Source organism: Pristiophorus japonicus, chromosome 20, assembly GCF_044704955.1.
Source record: "Pristiophorus japonicus isolate sPriJap1 chromosome 20, sPriJap1.hap1, whole genome shotgun sequence".
Taxonomy (NCBI): domain Eukaryota; kingdom Metazoa; phylum Chordata; class Chondrichthyes; family Pristiophoridae; genus Pristiophorus; species Pristiophorus japonicus.
This window is the reverse complement of record NC_091996.1, coordinates 92,755,121-92,772,001: the sequence shown is the minus strand read 5'-3', so window position 1 is coordinate 92,772,001 and position 16,881 is coordinate 92,755,121. Positions and strand designations below refer to the sequence as shown.

At 49.0% G+C, this 16,881-nt stretch overlaps 1 protein-coding gene across 2 annotated transcripts in view; it reads left to right on the top strand.

The window, feature by feature from the left end:
- Positions 1 to 669: 669 nt before the first annotated feature.
- Positions 670 to 16,881, top strand: part of LOC139232695 (profilin-1-like) — a 762,729-nt gene continuing 746,517 nt past the window's right edge. For both annotated transcript variants that reach the window (XM_070863174.1, XM_070863173.1), the window contains exon 1: positions 670 to 915. In XM_070863174.1, coding sequence (XP_070719275.1) covers positions 784 to 915 — 132 coding nt within the window. In that variant the 5' untranslated portion in view covers positions 670 to 783. The remainder of the gene's footprint in view (positions 916 to 16,881) is intronic.

Genomic DNA, 16,881 nt, shown 5'->3' with positions numbered 1-16,881 from the left:
CTGTCTGCCCCACTGGTTACAGAGCCTGTAATTCCCGTATTGGACTTTACAGCCACCTGAGAACTGTGGAAACAGGTCTTCCTCGATTCCGACGGACTGCGTATGATGATCATTGACCATCCACCCCAGCGATAACATCCCTCAGTTTGCCAAGTACAAACATTTTCCTCTCTTATACGTCAAATATTGGTGTAAAGGTGTAGACCATTGTTAATCAGAATTACAGACATTTTATGAGATGAGTCAAATCTTGCTGCTGAAATTTGACGTTAAATTTTGAAAAACTCGTTCAGTGAGCTGATTAAAAGTGCCATCCCTTTGAGCAAACAGAACCAGCTCTTGAGCTGGTTCTGTTTGGTCGTTTGCCCCAGAAAACATTTTCCAAACTATTTTTTTTTAAGAACAATCGAAAGAAGTTGCCATAAGTTTGATGTAAGCATGAGGTTCACACCCTCCCTTTTGAGGCAAAAAAAACTTCACAGCGGAAAAAGATTGTCGAATAGCTCTGCCCAACCACAATATGTGCCTCCACGGAGGGAAATAGTCCCGATGTTTTCAAGGTAACGAAAGAGTTATCGTCCCAATGCAAGTGTGCGGCAAGGGCTGAGTTTGGGCGGGTGCATTAAGCCGGAGTGTTTGCACGGTGGATTGATACAGGATTGAGCAGAGAACACACCCAGATCCGCTGCTTCTTCCTGTTCCAAATTGACTTTAAGGTTCTCCCCAGTTGCTCTGACTTCTCCAGTTCTCTCTCTGTGTCTAGTCCAGCTCCCCATCTCCACTATGTCAAGTTGGCAGCTTTACATTGACAATATGATGGCTACGGGTAATTGTGGAGATGTTGTATTTGTCGGTTTTGAAGGCACGCCGTCGGTATGGGCCTCGGTTCCTGACGGCAATTTGTCGAAGATTACGGTAGGTCTTTGACCCAGGGCTCGAGTTTCAACTCCCTCTTTACTAACTTCACTCTCTCTAATCGACACTTGGGATTTCAAACCAGCTTTTCCCCGGCGAGAGGAGGTGGCAGTTAACTTGGCGGCTGGCACTTTCTGCCTGGGAGGGGTAATATGTTGGGGAAAGTCCGGGACCATTAATATGGGGAACTAGTTCTGCCACTCTGACACCCTTCAAACCCCACCACTTGGCACTCTCTTGCATTTGGCGACGTGCGAAGGATTTATTTTTTACTTCCGTAATGAGTTGGAACGAGACGAGCACAAGCCCACCGTGTCCGATTGGGGAGGGGCGGTGTGGAAATGTATTTTTATCTAAGCTGATACCATACGGTATTTGTGTGCCTTTTGATCAAAATGGAGTCCTGGCCCTTCCAGAACTTTCTGCATTTTAGCAGTCAGCTTGCATAAACAGCTAAACCTGGTTTGAGATGGCTGATGGCCATCAGACAGCTAGGAGACAAGTCATGCTGAGACAAGTACCCCCCATGGTGCTTTCCTATTGTCTACACTACAGGAGTTCCATGTCACCCCACCCTTATCTTCTAGCCATTATCTCTTTCCGAGACCTCATCCATTTGATGCAAACAGGTAAACTGACCAGGAAATTGGAACAATCCTGACACAATACAAGACAGGTGATAGCCCATTACCTATGACTCATGGAGTAATGGCCGGCTGGCCAACTGATAACCCTGACAAAAGGAAATATCTGGATACCATGTCTGGACCAGGATATAGTAATTAACTCTTTATCTGTATTCACTGACTGTGAGACAGAGCAATACACAGGGAGAGGCCATAACTTGGGTTTTACTGTATAAATATCTTATTAAACTGAACCATTGCAGAGGTGTTCACTTAGCCCTTGACTGAGTGTAACCTGCCCCTTGCTAGCAAGTAAATTAAAGAAACTTCTACCGGAGCTGTAAGTGTCGGAGTAATTCTTTTCGGAGGTCGAGATTTCGACAGCGGATGGCGAAATTTCAGCCCCAATCGGCACAAATCCACAGCAACACTGGGAGACGAAAGCGAGCTGCTGCCCCGCGGACTTGGCACAGTTTGCAGACGGAAGTAGCGCTTTCCCAAGCCGCCGCCCTGCTTTTAAAACTTTGCTGGTAATTTGCAGATACAGGGCTAGACCTGCGGCTCCATTGTCGGCGATTTTTCTCGACGGTACAGCTGTTTCTCCGCCCGGCAAAAGTTTCCACATAAGTTTTTCAACGTTATCGGCCACATCTGAAGTCGGCCGCTGGGACCAAACCGCCCACGTGCAACGCCGAGAACAACCGGCGCTCTAAGTTTGGCCTCAACCGCCGACGTCCAGATCGCCGAGAGACCCGCCCTGTAAAAGCTGCTTAAACAGGGCAGGAGGTGAGTATCCTGCAAAGAAAGGTCAGTTAATAGTTCTTTATTTTTTTTTAATTTTAAAACGCCGATTAGGTGTAAAACTGTCCTGGGAATGTTGTGTACGTTTTTTTTAATTGACATTTTTTAAAGTTTTCCCCCTTCCCTAGGCCCAACCGCAGCCTCGGACTAAATTTTAGCACTTGCCGTCCATTCCAGTAACGACTGCCCATGTTGCTATTGAGGGAGTACAGCGAAGGTTCACCAGACTGATTCCTGGGATGGCAGGACTGACATGAGAGACTGGATCGACTGGGCCTTTATTCACTGGAGTTTAGAAGAATGAGAGAGGATCTCATAGAAACATATCAAATTCTGACGGGATTGGACAGGTTAGAGGCAGGAAGAATGTTCCCGATGTTGGGGAAGTCCAGAACCAGGGGTCACAGTCTAAGGATAAGGGGTAAGCCATTTAGGACCGAGATGAGGAGAAACTTCTGAACCTGTGGAATTCCCTATCGCAGAGAGTTGTTGAGGCCAGTTCGTTAGATATATTCAAAAGGGAGTTAGATATGGCCTTTACGGCCAAAGGGATCAAGGGGTATGGAGAGAAAGCAGGAAAGGGGTACTGAGGTTGAATGATCAGCCATGATCTTATTGAATGGCGGTGCAGGCTCGAAGGGCCGAATGGCCTGCTCCTGCACCTATTTTCTATGTTACTAACTTTCCACTTACCCACCGAGAAAACTGCCGACAATGAGTGTGCAAGGCCAATTTTTTCGCCGGGCGATTAATCTTAATGACTTTAAACATAAAAATGGAAATTCTCGCCAGCGTTACTCACCGAACGTTAGCGGTTCTTCTCAGCGGGCAATCGGGCGTTGAGGGCCTTTAGGGAAAGTCTAGCCCACAGTTTCTCCTGTTTTAACCAAAGCGGTTTGGGCTGCAGTCCCCTTCCTGTCGGCCCCTCGCGGGGGAGCCGAGGTCAGAGCTTCTCCAGTTATTTTTCTCTCTAATGCCCCCAGGGTTAAGCTGTGGGGAGGGGAGAGAGTAGAATTGAACAGGATCCCTGCTCCCTGGTGTAAGAGTATGTGTTGTACAGAGCAGGGAGAGCTCGCTCCAGGTCCCTGGTCAGGACTGAGTTGGTCGATCGGGGCCAGGGTGTCAACTGTGGAGATTCACTCGGTCTGAGCTCCCGGGGGAGGGAAGGAATGAGGCCGATTCATCCCGCGCTCTGTGGGAGGGGCAGCCCATTGGGTCTGTGGTGCAATAGCTTGCCTGTGCTGCCTGGGCTTCCATGTGGCTGTGTGAATGAGGGGATTTCAAATTTGGGAGGGAGAAATTTAAACTTACTGCTACGTGCCAAAGTTTTAGATCAAGCGAACCCCCTACTAGTCTACCTCTGTCTCTCTGTGCTGTGGGGTGTTTGGTGAAGATTTTTTCCCTCTCCCTGCCCATTGTGTGGCTGTCTGGCATCTTAACTGTCATGTATGTAACCTTCATGTAACAAGACTGCATACTGTATACACCTAAGAAATGCACACCTTGACCACAGGGGGTGAACTTGTGGGAGACACTCCTCACCTGGTCATCCAGGTATTTAAAGGGAGGTCCCATAGAAGGGTCATCACTTCTTGGTCCTGGGACTAAAGGTTCGGGTCACAGAGTGACCTTGTCTGCAGAACGTGCCTCGTGTGAATTTATAGTAGTATACAAGGACACTACATTTGGCGACGAGAAACGGAAATCAACGACTCACGAGAGTGGCCACCGGTAGCACGGAGGAATGGTACTGTGTTGGAGAGGACTGGGACGATTTCGTTGAGAGGCTCCAGCAGAGTTTTGTCACGAAGGACTGGCTGGGAGAGGCAGCGGCTGACAAGCGAAGGGCGCATCTACTGACCAGCTGTGGACCTAAGACGTACGCGCTGATGAAAGACCTGCTCGCACCCGAGAAGCCGGCGGACAAAACCTTTTGAGGAGCTCAGCAAACTGATCGGTGAGCACCTCAAACCGGCGAGCAGTATACACATGGCCCGACACCAATTCTATGCACACCGACGTCAGGAAGGACAGAGCATACCAGACTTTGTTGCAGACCTTCGGCGCTTGGCCAGCCTCTCTAAGTTTACAGATGCCTGCAGGGGGGAGATGTTAAGGGATTTCTTTATTGAGGGCATTGGTCATGCCGGGATTTTCACAAAGCTAATTGAGACCAAGGACTTGACCTTGAAAGCGGCGGCGTTGATGGCTCAGACCTTCATGGCGGGGAGGAGGAAACCAAGATTATATATGCGTGCAACTCTGCTTTCAACGTGGCGATGGATCAGGGAGTTAACATTGTAAACACGACTTAGAACCCCGCAGGCAGGCAAGGGCAATTCGACACCATCCAGGCAGCACCTGTGGAATGTGTTCCCTGATCTGAGTCAATGCTACTCGGGACTCCCCATTGGGGAATGTAATCCTTACCCAAGACCTTTGCAGTGTGATTGGCTGTGGCTCTTTTAGTTGGGACAGCTTCTACCCATCTAGAGAATCTATCGACCATGACAAGAATGTTAGTGTATCCTTGGCATGAAGGAAGAGATATATAATTAACCTGCAGATGCTGGAATGGTCCGACAGGGGCAGGGGGCCTCAGTTGGGGCATTACCATGATGGTTCCAGAATTATCTGCCAACAGCTGGGCATGTTTTTTAAATCCCCGACCCCACCAGCTTTTCTGGAACCATGCCGTCATCTGTCGTGAGGCCAAGTGTCCCCACGAGTGGATCTGTTGGGCTAAAAAAGGCATAAGTGCTTGTGGCGCGACTGGCTTGTCGGTAACTCTTTGTCTCCAGACACGATCTTCACATAGCTTAATTCCTGCCTCAATCCATGTCCATTTTTCCTCTCGGAAGCACTCGCCTTGCATTGTTTGAAGGTCTCGTGTCAGAGTCCTGAGTGCTTTCAATCTGCACATCTGTGTTGGTTCTTCTGGGGGAACGCCCTGTGAGGCAACATCTTTAGCTGCCTGGTCGGCTAGGGCATTTCCCTGTGTTTCTGTGGTATTTTCCTTGGTATGGGCCTTACACTTCAGGATGGACACTTCCTGAGGTAATTGTATGGCCTCTAGTAAGTCTCGGACTTCTTATCCATTTCGGATAGGTGTACCAGCAGCAGTGAGGAATCCCCTTTTCCGCCATAACAGACTAAAGTCGTGAGCGACTCCAAAAGCGTAATGCGAATCTGTGTAGACGTTAGCTGTCTGTCCTTCTGCTATTCGACATGCTTCTGACAGGGCCCATAACTCGGCCTGTTGTGCTGACGTTCCTGAGGGTAAACATCCTTTTGCCACTACCTCATATAAGGTTGTAACTGCCCATCCTGCTTTTCTGGTACCATTGTCAACAAAGGAGGAACTATCTGTAAACAGGATGATGTCTGGGTTGTGCAGAGGCTCCTCTGCTGCTAAGGCTGCTTCTTCTGTTTCTTTTAAAATCTCCATGCAGTCATGCTCTTCACGTTCTCCCCCCTCTTGCTCCCTCGATTCTGACATCGGGAGCATAGTTGTGGGATTAATCGGGCTGGCCCGGACGATATGGAGATTAGGAGCTTCCAAAACTGCTGTCCAGCGGGTTCATCTAGCTGCCGTCACCTGAGACATTCTATTCATAGACAGCAAAGCATGTACGGTGTGGGGACACTTGACAATCAGCTTTTGGTCGAGGACTAGACCCGCAGTGATCATTACCGCTCGACATGTAGCTTCCATGGCTCTTAGGCAACTTCCCCATCCGAGGGCTACCGCATCCAGTTTTGCCGAATAATAGCCAATAGGTCTTTGCCGATCCCCATGTTCTTGTGTCAGTATAGCTGTCATGTATCCTTCTTTCTCATGGACAAACAGGGTAAATGGCTTACCACTGTCGGGGATTCCCAGAGCCGGTGCCGAACACAAAGCCTTTTTCAAACTCAGGAAGGCCTCTTGCTGTTCCTTAGTGAGGGTGATGGCTTCTTTAGAGGCACGTTTCCCCTTTAAGATATCATTCAGTGTCTGAGCAAGCTGTGTGAAGGAGTCAATCCAATTTCTGTTAAAGTTACACAATCCCAAAAAGGACCTTAGTTCCTGAATAGTGGTGGATATTTTAGCAGCCGGAATGGCTGCAGTTCTATCCTGGGTAAGTTCTCTTTCCTTGTGAAATCTTTTGTCCCAGGTATACAACCTCTTCTTGGGATATTTGTGCTTTGTCGATGCTGGCTTTATGTCCTTTCAGCCAAAGGTGGTCCAGCAAAACTCGTAAATCTTGTTCATGCTGTTCTTCCGTGTTTGAAGCTAGCAGGATATCGTCTACATATTGGATGACTGTGGATGACAGGGGAGGTAATTCTCGCAAATGGCTTTGTAAAGCCATTTGGAATACTGTAGGGCTGTTGTGGAAACCCTGCGGTAACCGGGTCCAAGTATACTGTTGTCCTTGGACCGTGAAAGCAAACCACTGTCGAACCACTGCCAGAGGCACCGACCAAAATCCGTTGGCCATATCTATAACCGAGAAATATTTATGTTCCGTTTTGAGGGCATTAAAAATGGTGGAGGGATCTGCGACCAAAGGAGCTTTTTGATCAATACACTGGTTAGCTTTCCTATAATCGACAGTCAAACGGCAAGTCTCATTAGATTTCTGTACCGGCCACATGGGGCTATTGGAGGAGCTATGCGTTTTAATAAGCACCCCTTGTTTCTCCAATTGCTGAATAACCGGTAAGATTCCCGCGATGGCAGTTGGACTGATGGGATACTGTTTAGTGCATGGAGGCTTAGTCCTGGTAAATGACGCAGGCTCCATCTGGAGTAGGCCACAATCGTTCTTATCTTTAGCCCATATCGGGTGTTCTTTCAATTCTTCTTTCTTCAAAGTTCTAATTGACCATGTCACCCGACCATGCTCGAAATGCAACGATGAATCTACTTGGATTAGAACTACCATTCCCAAAAGGGGTTGATCTACTGGGCCTATCCAGACTGGCGTGGTTAGTTCATGTGGACCCAGCCCTATAAGTACCAGTGTTGTCCTTTTTAATTTCCATTTTATGGCCCCCAACTCCATAGGCTGTACGTGCCCTACCATCCAACGGCAAAAAGTCTCCATATTGTAGCGGTAAGCATGTTAATTCTGCCCCTGTGTTTAAAAGACAGTCCACATCCTTATCGCCCACCCTCAGTTATATATATCCCATCTCCCCTCTGTTGTATTAGTGCGAGGAGGGGGGCCAGGGTGGGCTCTAATCATTTTTTGCTATCCCAAGTAACTCCTTCTGTTGTTGTATTGTCAGTTGCTTAAATGCTTCTATGAGGTTGTTATCTTGTGACAAGCCTGGTTTGTTGGCTGAATTGTATCCCTGGCTGCATCCTCTTCCCCGGCCGGGACCTTGCTGTTTTGCCCTGCACGTCTTGGCCCAGTGACCTTCTTTCCCACAATAATGACATTTTCCGGGTAATTTTCCGAATAACTGTTTATCGGAATCCTGGGATTTCCCATCCCACAGCCTGCATAGCTCGAACTTTAGCTCCCATATCCCGATCTAATTGGTTACATCGATCCACCAATGCTGCAAAGGTAGTTCCTCTACCTTCCCAGTCCGGTAACACTACCTTAAGCATTTTGGACAGTTCTGGCTTTAGACCTGCCACGAAAGCTGCTTTCAGGGGTCCAAACACTTGTTCATCCATTTCCTCATCCGTATTATTCATACCCGAATGTTCTAGCCACGTGCATCTAAACCGCTCGTCATACTCCAGGACCTCCTCTGTTCCTTTCTGTTGGCAGGCTGCAATTTTCCCCCAGTCTGTCTTAGCTGGACTGAAGGCTTGCAGCCAGTGTTTAATCGCCTCCCATCCTGCGTCTAATTCTTGCTCATCCTGCCTCAAAGCTTCTTCTACCTTGTCGTGCAATTTTCTTCCCTGTGTCTTTGGCACCATTATGGTCAAAATTTGCACTCCGTCCCAGGGATGAAGTTGATATATATTTCTTAAGCGGTCCAATTGGTCCCACGTTTTTACTCCCCCTTTCTTTGGATTGGGCAATTCCTTGGACCATTTATCAATTTTCTCTGGGTCTGCCGGATCATGAACTAAATATTCTGCATACACCCTTTTCTTCGTTTTTTTGGTTCCGCCCTCATCCGCAGTCTCTTCTGATTTGACTACAACTCGTCTTTTTTTAAACGGGGCAAAGCGCATCCCTAATTCTTCATCCTCTGACCCTGTATCGTCAGAAGATTCAGAATCCGTATCTATTCCTCGGTTGTGTCTTTGGGTTTGCGCTTTTATTTTATCCAAACATGGGTACCCTGGGAATTGACCGATACATTTTCCTTTTCCTATTACTGTCTCTTGACCTAATGATTTTTTCCATTCTTTAATTTCACCTTTAAGATCTTTAACTTCCATTTCCGACTTTTCAAGTTCAAGTCTTTTCTGTCGCAGCTGTGCACAAACAGCTTGCAATTGGTCCTTTGTACTGGTCAGTTCTCGATCATGTTGGGAACGCATTATAATTTCATTCCGGTTTCGGATCTGTCCCATAATGGCTAGGGACCATCTAGTTCGCTCTTTATTTTTCATACGGGTCATTTTTCCCCAGACCCTTTTAATCTCGTCCAAGGACCATTGTCCTTTGGAGGTTCCATACTTTTGTTCGATCTTAATACAGGTTTTAGATAAGTTGAATTGTTGCTCTATGTATTCTTTCAACTGTTTGAGGATTTCATCTATCGAAACTTCAGGTGGTGCCCGCCCGCCTTTAACAGTTGTAGGCAATTCTTTGCTCTTATCTCCTGCTGCCATAATACTGATTTCTTTACTGGGGTCTCAAGTCGTAGGCTTTCCAGCCGATCAATAGGTCGGTGATTAATTAACTAACACACTGCCGAAGTTAGACGTCTATGGGACCTCGAGCCGACTACCAACCGGAGGGTTCGCAAACCGGAGGCTTTCGGAATCGCATAGAAGGAGAGGCGAATTTAGACTTCTGACTGAGGACTTTTATAAAGAGGAGTCCTTACCTCAGTATGTAGGTCCGATGTCCAAAATTCAGTTTCTTTCCTCAGCGATCCTGTTCATGACGCCAAAATTGCTAGATCTCTTAAGTTCCAATGAAATACGAACTCTGGTTGTAGTTTTAATGTAACTTTATTCTAACAACAGCAACAAGCTTCTGGCTTTAAGCCAGACCTTTGTCCTTCTGAGACCACATGGTCAAAATGGCTATACTTATACCTGGTTTAATTTACAGAAAAGAACTCGCCTTCTTTGACCTTATTGGCTCAATTGATATACTGTTAACCTTTAATTGGCTCGCAACCCAAGGTCCTGAAATGTCAAGTTGATTGATGACTTCATGCAACGTGGTCTGTGTTTTTTCAAAACTGCAGCCGGGCTACAGAGCTTGAATTCTCTATCATTGTTGTAGGAGCATTGACCATTGATCGTGTTGACCCGCTGTACATCGGTGACCCGGGTACTGTCCCCACCATCTTCTCGTCCGCTTTCCGACCCATCCGATTCGTATACCATCCGAGCTGCCATTTTTTTGCACATGCAGGCCAAATGCCCTGTATATTCACAATTTCTGCAAACAGCCTGCTGAAATCAACATCCCCTTGATGAGTGCCTACCCCCACACCTCCAGCACAGACCTGTTCCATTGTTCAAAGTGTTCCCAAAGAATGAGCTGCGTCTGGCTGATCTCTCTTGAGCTTGTCTCAGTTTGTAGTTGATTGCTCGCATTGTGGGTTGATGAGGTGGGAACAGCCATTCCCGTGGCCCTTGATGGCTTCTGCCTGCTGTCGAGAGCCTGTTCTCCCGGTTTTGTCTGTGTGTGGGGGTAGCAGCTTGTTTAGTGCTGTGAACTTCTTGTTCCAATATTTCGTTAGTTGTCGTACCTGCATTGTAAATCAACCTCGTTTCTTCTTCCCCTACCAAGAATGTCTGTGCAACCATTGCTGCTGCCTCTAAGGTCAGGTTCTTGGTCTCTATGAATTTTCGGAATATGCTTGTGTGGCCTATTCCTTCAATGAAAAAGTCTCTCAGCATTTCTCTCCTCAGTTCATCGGAGAAGTCACATAAACTAGCCAACCTCCGAAGTTCCGCCATGAAGTCGGGTATGCTCTGGCCCACACAGTGTCTGTAGTTGTAGAACCTGTGTCTGGCCATGTGTAGGCTGCTCACTGGCTTCAGGTGGTCTCTTACCAGTGTGCTCAATTCTTCAAACGACTTGCTTGCTGGTTTCTCGGGTGCCAACAGATCCTTAATTAAAGCGTATGTTTTCGAGCCACAGCTGGTCAAGAGATGGGCTCTTCTCTTGTCTGCCTTATCGTCGCCTAACCAGTCTTTGGTTACAAAGCTTTGCTGGAGCCTTTCTATAAAGTCCTCTCAATTGTCTCCCGCATTGTACTTTTCATCTGATCCGTTGTTCGCCATTCTGTGGATTCTGTAATCCCGTAACTCGTCGCCACTGTAAAGTCATGTCCCCTCAGTACAGATTCACACGAGGCATGTAGTGAAGTCAAGGTCACTCTGGACCTGCACCTTTATTTCACAGCTCTGGAATGCTGCACTTGCCTGAGACCTGCCCTTATATACCTGTCTCTTGCAAGTGCACCCCTGGTGGTAAGGTATGCTGGTGGTTACAGGTCATATCTTATTACAGTCATGTATAGCATGTTAGGATACAGTTATATATAATAATGTAAGATACATGACACTCGTGATGGCGTGAATTGCCGATCCCCTTTCCATTATCCCTGTTGCGGGCCCACCCTAGAGTCTGTTGCTGCCTGGGCGGTTTCAAAATGCCCTTGCCTGCCTGCGGGGTCCCTAGCCGTGTTCACAATGTTAACTCCCTGGTCCATTGCCATGTTGTGACCAGGGCTGCGTGCGTAAATTAGCTTGGTCTCCTCTTCCCCTGCCATGAAGGTCTGAGCTATCAAAGCAGCCCCTTCTAAAGTCAAGTCCTTGGCCTCTATGAGCTTCCTAAAAATCCCGGCATGATTAATGCCCTCAATGAAAAAGTCCCTTAACATCTCCCCCCTGCAGGCGTCTGTGAACTTAGAGACTGGCCAAGCACCGCAGGTCCGCAACGAAGTCCGAGATGTATTGTCCCTCCCGACGCCGGTGTGTGTAGAACCGGTGCCGGGCCATGTGTACGCTACTCACCGACTTGAGATGCTCACTGATCAGCTGGCTGAGCACTTAAAAGGACTTATCCGCTGGCTTTCGGGGTGCGAGCAGGTCTTTCATCAGCGCATTCGTCTGTGGTCCGCAGCTGGTCAGTAGATGCGCCCTCCGCTTATCAGCCGCTGTCGCTCCCAGCCAGTCCTTCATGACAAAGCTCTGCTGGAGTCTTTCCACGAAGTCGTCCCAGTCCTCACCCACACAATAACGTTCCCATGTGCTACCGATGGCCATCCCAGTGGTTCGGTGATTCCCGTTTCTCGTCGCCAAATGTGGTGTCCCTGCACCGTACTACAAACTCACACGAGGTATGTACTGCAGACACAGTCATTACCAAGGACCAAGGAGTGCTGACCCTGGGTGGGACCTCCCCTTTTATACCTGGAAACCCAGGTGAGGAGTGTCTCCCACAAGTTCACCCCCTGTGGTCAGGGTGTGCATTTCTAGGGTATAAGTACAGTGTACAGGAGTTGCATGAAGGTTACAGTTACATGAAGATTACAGTTGCATGCTGGTTACATACATGACACCCCCAGTCTCTCTCTCGCTCTCTCTCCTCCAGCCTCTCGCTCTCTCTACCCCCAGCCTCTTTCTCTCCCCCCAGCCTCTCTGTCTCTGTCTCCCTCCCCACAGCCTCTCTCTCTCCCTCTCTCTCCCCCCCCCCCCCGCAGCCTCTCTCTCTTTCTCTCCCCCCCCCCCCCCCAGCCTCTCTCTCTCTCTCTCTCTCTCTCTCTCTCTCTCTCTCTCTCTCTCTCCCCTCAGCCTCTCTCTCTCTCTCCTGGGCAGGACCGGAACCAATGTCCTAGGGGGAGTGTTTGCTAGTGCTGTTGGGGAGGAGTTAAACTAATATGGCAGGGGGATGGGAACCAATGCAGGGAGACAGAGGGAAGCAAAAAGGAGACAAAAGCAAAAGACAGAAAGGAGATGAGTAAAAGTGGAGGGCAGAGAAACCCAAGGCAAAAAACAAACAGGGCCACTGTACAGCAAAATTCTAAAAGGACAAAGGGTGTTAAAAAAACAAGCCTGAAGGCTTTGTGTCTTAATGCAAGGAGTGAGGTGGATGAATTAACTCTGCAAATTGATGTTAATGGATATGATGTGATTGGGATTACAGAGACGTGGCTCCAGGATGATCAGGGCTGGGAACTCAACATCCAGGGGTATTCAACATTCAGGAAGGATAGAATAAAAGGAAAAGGAGGTGGGGTAGCATTGCTGGTTAAAGAGGAGATTAATGCATCAGTTAGGAAGGACATTAGCTTGGATGATATGGGATCTATATGGGTAGAGCTGCAGAACACCAAAGGGCAAAAAACGTTAGTGGGAGTTGTGTACAGACCTCCAAACAGTAGTAGTGATGTTGGGGAGGGCATCAAACAGGAAATTAGGGGTGCATGCAATAAAGGTGCAGCAGTTATAATGGGTGACTTTAATATGCATATAGATTGGGCTAGCCAAACTGGAAGCAATACGGTGGAGGAGGATTTCCTGGAGTGCATAAGGGACGGTTTTCTAGACCAATATGTCAAGGAACCAACTAGGGGGGAGGCCATCTTAGACTGGGTGTTGTGTAATGAGAGAGGATTAATTAGCAATCTCGTTGTGCGAGGCCCCTTGGGGAAGAGTGACCATAATATGGTGGAATTCTACATTAGGATGGAGAATGAAACAGTTAATTCAGAGACCATGGTCCAGAACTTAAAGAAGGGTAACTTTGAAGGTATGAGGCGTGAATTGGCTAGGATAGATTGGCGAATGATACTTAAGGGGTTGACTGTGGATGGGCAGTGGCAAACATTTAGAGACCGCATGGATGAACTACAACAATTGTACATTCCTGTCTGGCGTAAAAATAAAAAAGGGAAGGTGGCTCAACCGTGGCTATCAAGGGAAATCAGGGATAGTATTAAAGCCAAGGAAGTGGCATACAAATTGGCCAGAAATAGCAGTGAACCTGGGGACTGGGAGAAATTTAGAACTCAGTAGAGGAGGACAAAGGGTTTGATTAGGGCAGGGAAAATGGAGTACGAGAAGAAGCTTGCAGGGAACATTAAGACGGATTGCAAAAGTTTCCATAGATATGTAAAGAGAAAAAGGTTAGGAAAGACAAACGTAGGTCCCCTGCAGTCAGAATCAGGGGAAGTCATAACGGGGAACAAAGAAATGGCAGACCAATTGAACAAGTACTTTGGTTCGGTATTCACTAAGGAGGACACAAACAACCTTCCGGATATAAAAGGGGTCAGAGGGTCTAGTAAGAAGGAGGAACTGAGGGAAATCCTTATTAGTCGGGAAATTGTGTTGGGGAAATTGATGGGATTGAAGGCCGATAAATCCCCAGGGCCTGATGGACTGCATCCCAGAGTACTTAAGGAGGTGGTCTTGGAAATAGCGGATGCATTGACAGTCATTTTCCAACATTCCATAGACTCTGGATCAGTTCCTATCGAGTGGAGGGTAGCCAATGTAACCCCACTTTTTAAAAAAGGAGGGAGAGAGAAAGCAGGGAATTATAGACCGGTCAGCCTGACCTCAGTAGTGGGTAAAATGATGGAATCAATTATTAAGGATGTCATAGCAGCGCATTTGGAAAGAGGTGACATGATAGGTCCAAGTCAGCATGGATTTGTGAAAGGGAAATCATGCTTGACAAACCTTCTGGAATTTTTTGAGGATGTTTCCAGTAGAGTGGACAAGGGAGAACCAGTTGATGTGGTATATTTGGACTTTCAGAAGGCTTTCGACAAGGTCCCACACAAGATTAATGTGCAAAGTTAAAGCACATGGGATTGGGGGTAGTGTGCTGACATGGATTGAGAACTGGTTGTCAGACAGGAAGCAAAGAGTCGGAGTAAATGGGTACTTTTCAGAATGGCAGGCAGTGACTAGTGGGGTACCGCAAGGTTCTGTGCTGGGGCCCCAACTGTTCACACTGTACATTAATGATTTAGACGAGGGGATTAAATGTAGTATCTCCAAATTTGCGGATGACACTAAGTTGGGTGGCAGTGTGAGCTGCGAGGAGGATGCTATGAGGCTGCAGAGTGACTAGGATAGGTTAGGTGAGTGGGCAAATGCATGGCAGATGAAGTATAATGTGGAAAAATGTGAGGTTATCCACTTTGGTGGTAAAAACAGAGAGACAGACTATTATCTGAATGGTGACAGATAAGGAAAAGGGGAGGTGCAGCGAGACCTGGGTGTCATGGTACATCAGTCATTGAAGGTTGGCATGCAGGTACAGCAGGCGGTTAAGAAAGCAAATGGCATGTTGGCCTTCATAGCGAGGGGATTTGAGTACAGGGGCAGGGAGGTGTTGCTACAGTTGTACAGGGCCTTGGTGAGGCCACACCTGGAGTATTGTGTACAGTTTTGGTCTCCTAACTTGAGGAAGGACATTCTGGCTATTGAGGGAGTGCAGCGAAGGTTCACCCGACTGATTCCCGGGATGGCGGGACTGACCTATCAAGAAAGACTGGATCAACTGGGCTTGTATTCACTGGAGTTCAGAAGAATGAGAGGGGACCTCATAGAAACGTTTAAAATTCTGACGGGGTTAGACAAGTTAGATGCAGGAAGAATGTTCCCAATGTTGGGGAAGTCCAGAACCAGGGGTCACAGTCTAAGGATAAGGGGTAAGCCATTTAGGACCGAGATGAGGAGAAACTTCTTCACCCAGAGAGTGGTGAACCTGTGGAATTCTCTACCACAGAAAGTTGTTGAGTCCAATTCACTAAATATATTCAAAAAGGAGTTAGATGATGTCCTTACTACTAGGGGGATCAAGGGGTATGGCGAGAAAGCAGAAATGGGGTACTGAAGTTGCATGTTCAGCCATGAACTCAGTGAATGGCGGTGCAGGCTAGAAGGGCCGAATGGCCTACTCCTGCACCTATTTTCTATGTTTCCCCCCAGCCTCTCTCTCTCCCCCCAGCCCCCCTCTCTCTCCCCCCAAGCCTCTCTCTCCCTCTCTCTACCCCCAGCCTCCCCCTCTCTCTCCCCCAGCCTCTCTCTCTCTCTCTCTCTCTCTCTCTCTCTCTCTCTCCCGGCCTCTCTCTCCCCCAGCCTCTCTCTCCCCCAGCCTCTCTCTCCCCCAGCCTCTCTCCCCCCAGTCTCCCTCTCTATCTCTCCCCAGCCCCTCTCTCTCCTCCCCAGCCTCTTCTCCCCCAGCCTCTCTCTCTCTCCCCCAGCCTCCCTCTCTCTCTCTCCCCCCAGCCTCTCTCTCCCTCTCTCTCTCTCCCCCAGCCTCTCTCTCCCTCTCTCTCTCTCCCCCCAGCCTCTCTCTCCCTCTCTCTCTCTCCCCCCAGCCTCTCTCTCCCTCTCTCTCTCCCCCAGCCTCTCTCTCCCTCTCTCTCTCCCCCTAGCCTCTCTCTCTCTCTCTCCCCCCAGCCTCTCTCTCTCTCTCTCCCCCCAGCCTCTCTCTCTCTCTCTCCCCCCAGCCCTCTCTCTCTCTCTCTCCCCCCAGCCTCTCTCTCTCTCTCTCCCCCCAGCCTCTCTCTCTCCTCTCTCCCCCCACCTCTCTCTCTCTCTCCCCCCAGCCCTCTCTCTCTCTCTCTCTCTCCCCCAGCCTCTCTCTCTCTCTCTCTCCCCCAGCCTCTCTCTCTCTCTCTCCCCCAGCCTCTCTCTCTCTCCCCCCAGCCTCTCTCTCTCTCTCTCCCCCCAGCTTCTCTCTCTCTCTCTCTCTCTCTCTCTCCCCCCAGCTCTCTCTCTCTCTCTCTCTCTCTCTCTTCCCCAGCCTCTCTCTCTCTCTCTCTTCCCCCAGCCTCTCTCTCTCTCCCCGCTCTCTCTCTCTCCCCCCAGCCTCTCTCTCTCTCTCTCCCTCCAGCCTCTCTCTCTCTCTCTCCCCCAGCCTCTCTCTCTCTCCCAGCCCCCAGCCTCTCTCTCTCTCTCTCCCCCCTCTCTCTCTTCCCCAGCCTCTCTCTCTCTCTCTCCTCCCCCAGCCTCTCTCTCTCTCTCCCCGCCTCTCTCTCTCTCTCCCCCAGCCTCTCTCTCTCTCCCCCCAGCCTCTCTCTCTCTCTCTCTCCCCAGCCCTCTCTCTCTCTCCCCCCAGCCTCTCTCTCTCTCTCTCCCCCAGCCTCTCTCTCTCTCCCCCAGCCTCTCTCTCTCTCTCTACCCCCAGCCTCTCTCTCTCTCTCCCTCTCTCTCTCTCTCCCCCCAGCCTCTCTCTCTCTCTCTCCCCCCAGCTTCTCTCTCTCTCTCTCTCTCTCTCTCTCTCTCCCCCCAGCCTCTCTCTCTCTCTCTCTCTCTCTCTCTTCCCCCCAGCCTCTCTCTCTCTCTCTCTTCCCCCAGCCTCTCTCTCTCTCTCCCCGCCTCTCTCTCTCTCCCCCCAGCCTCTCTCTCTCTCTCTCACTCTCCCTCCAG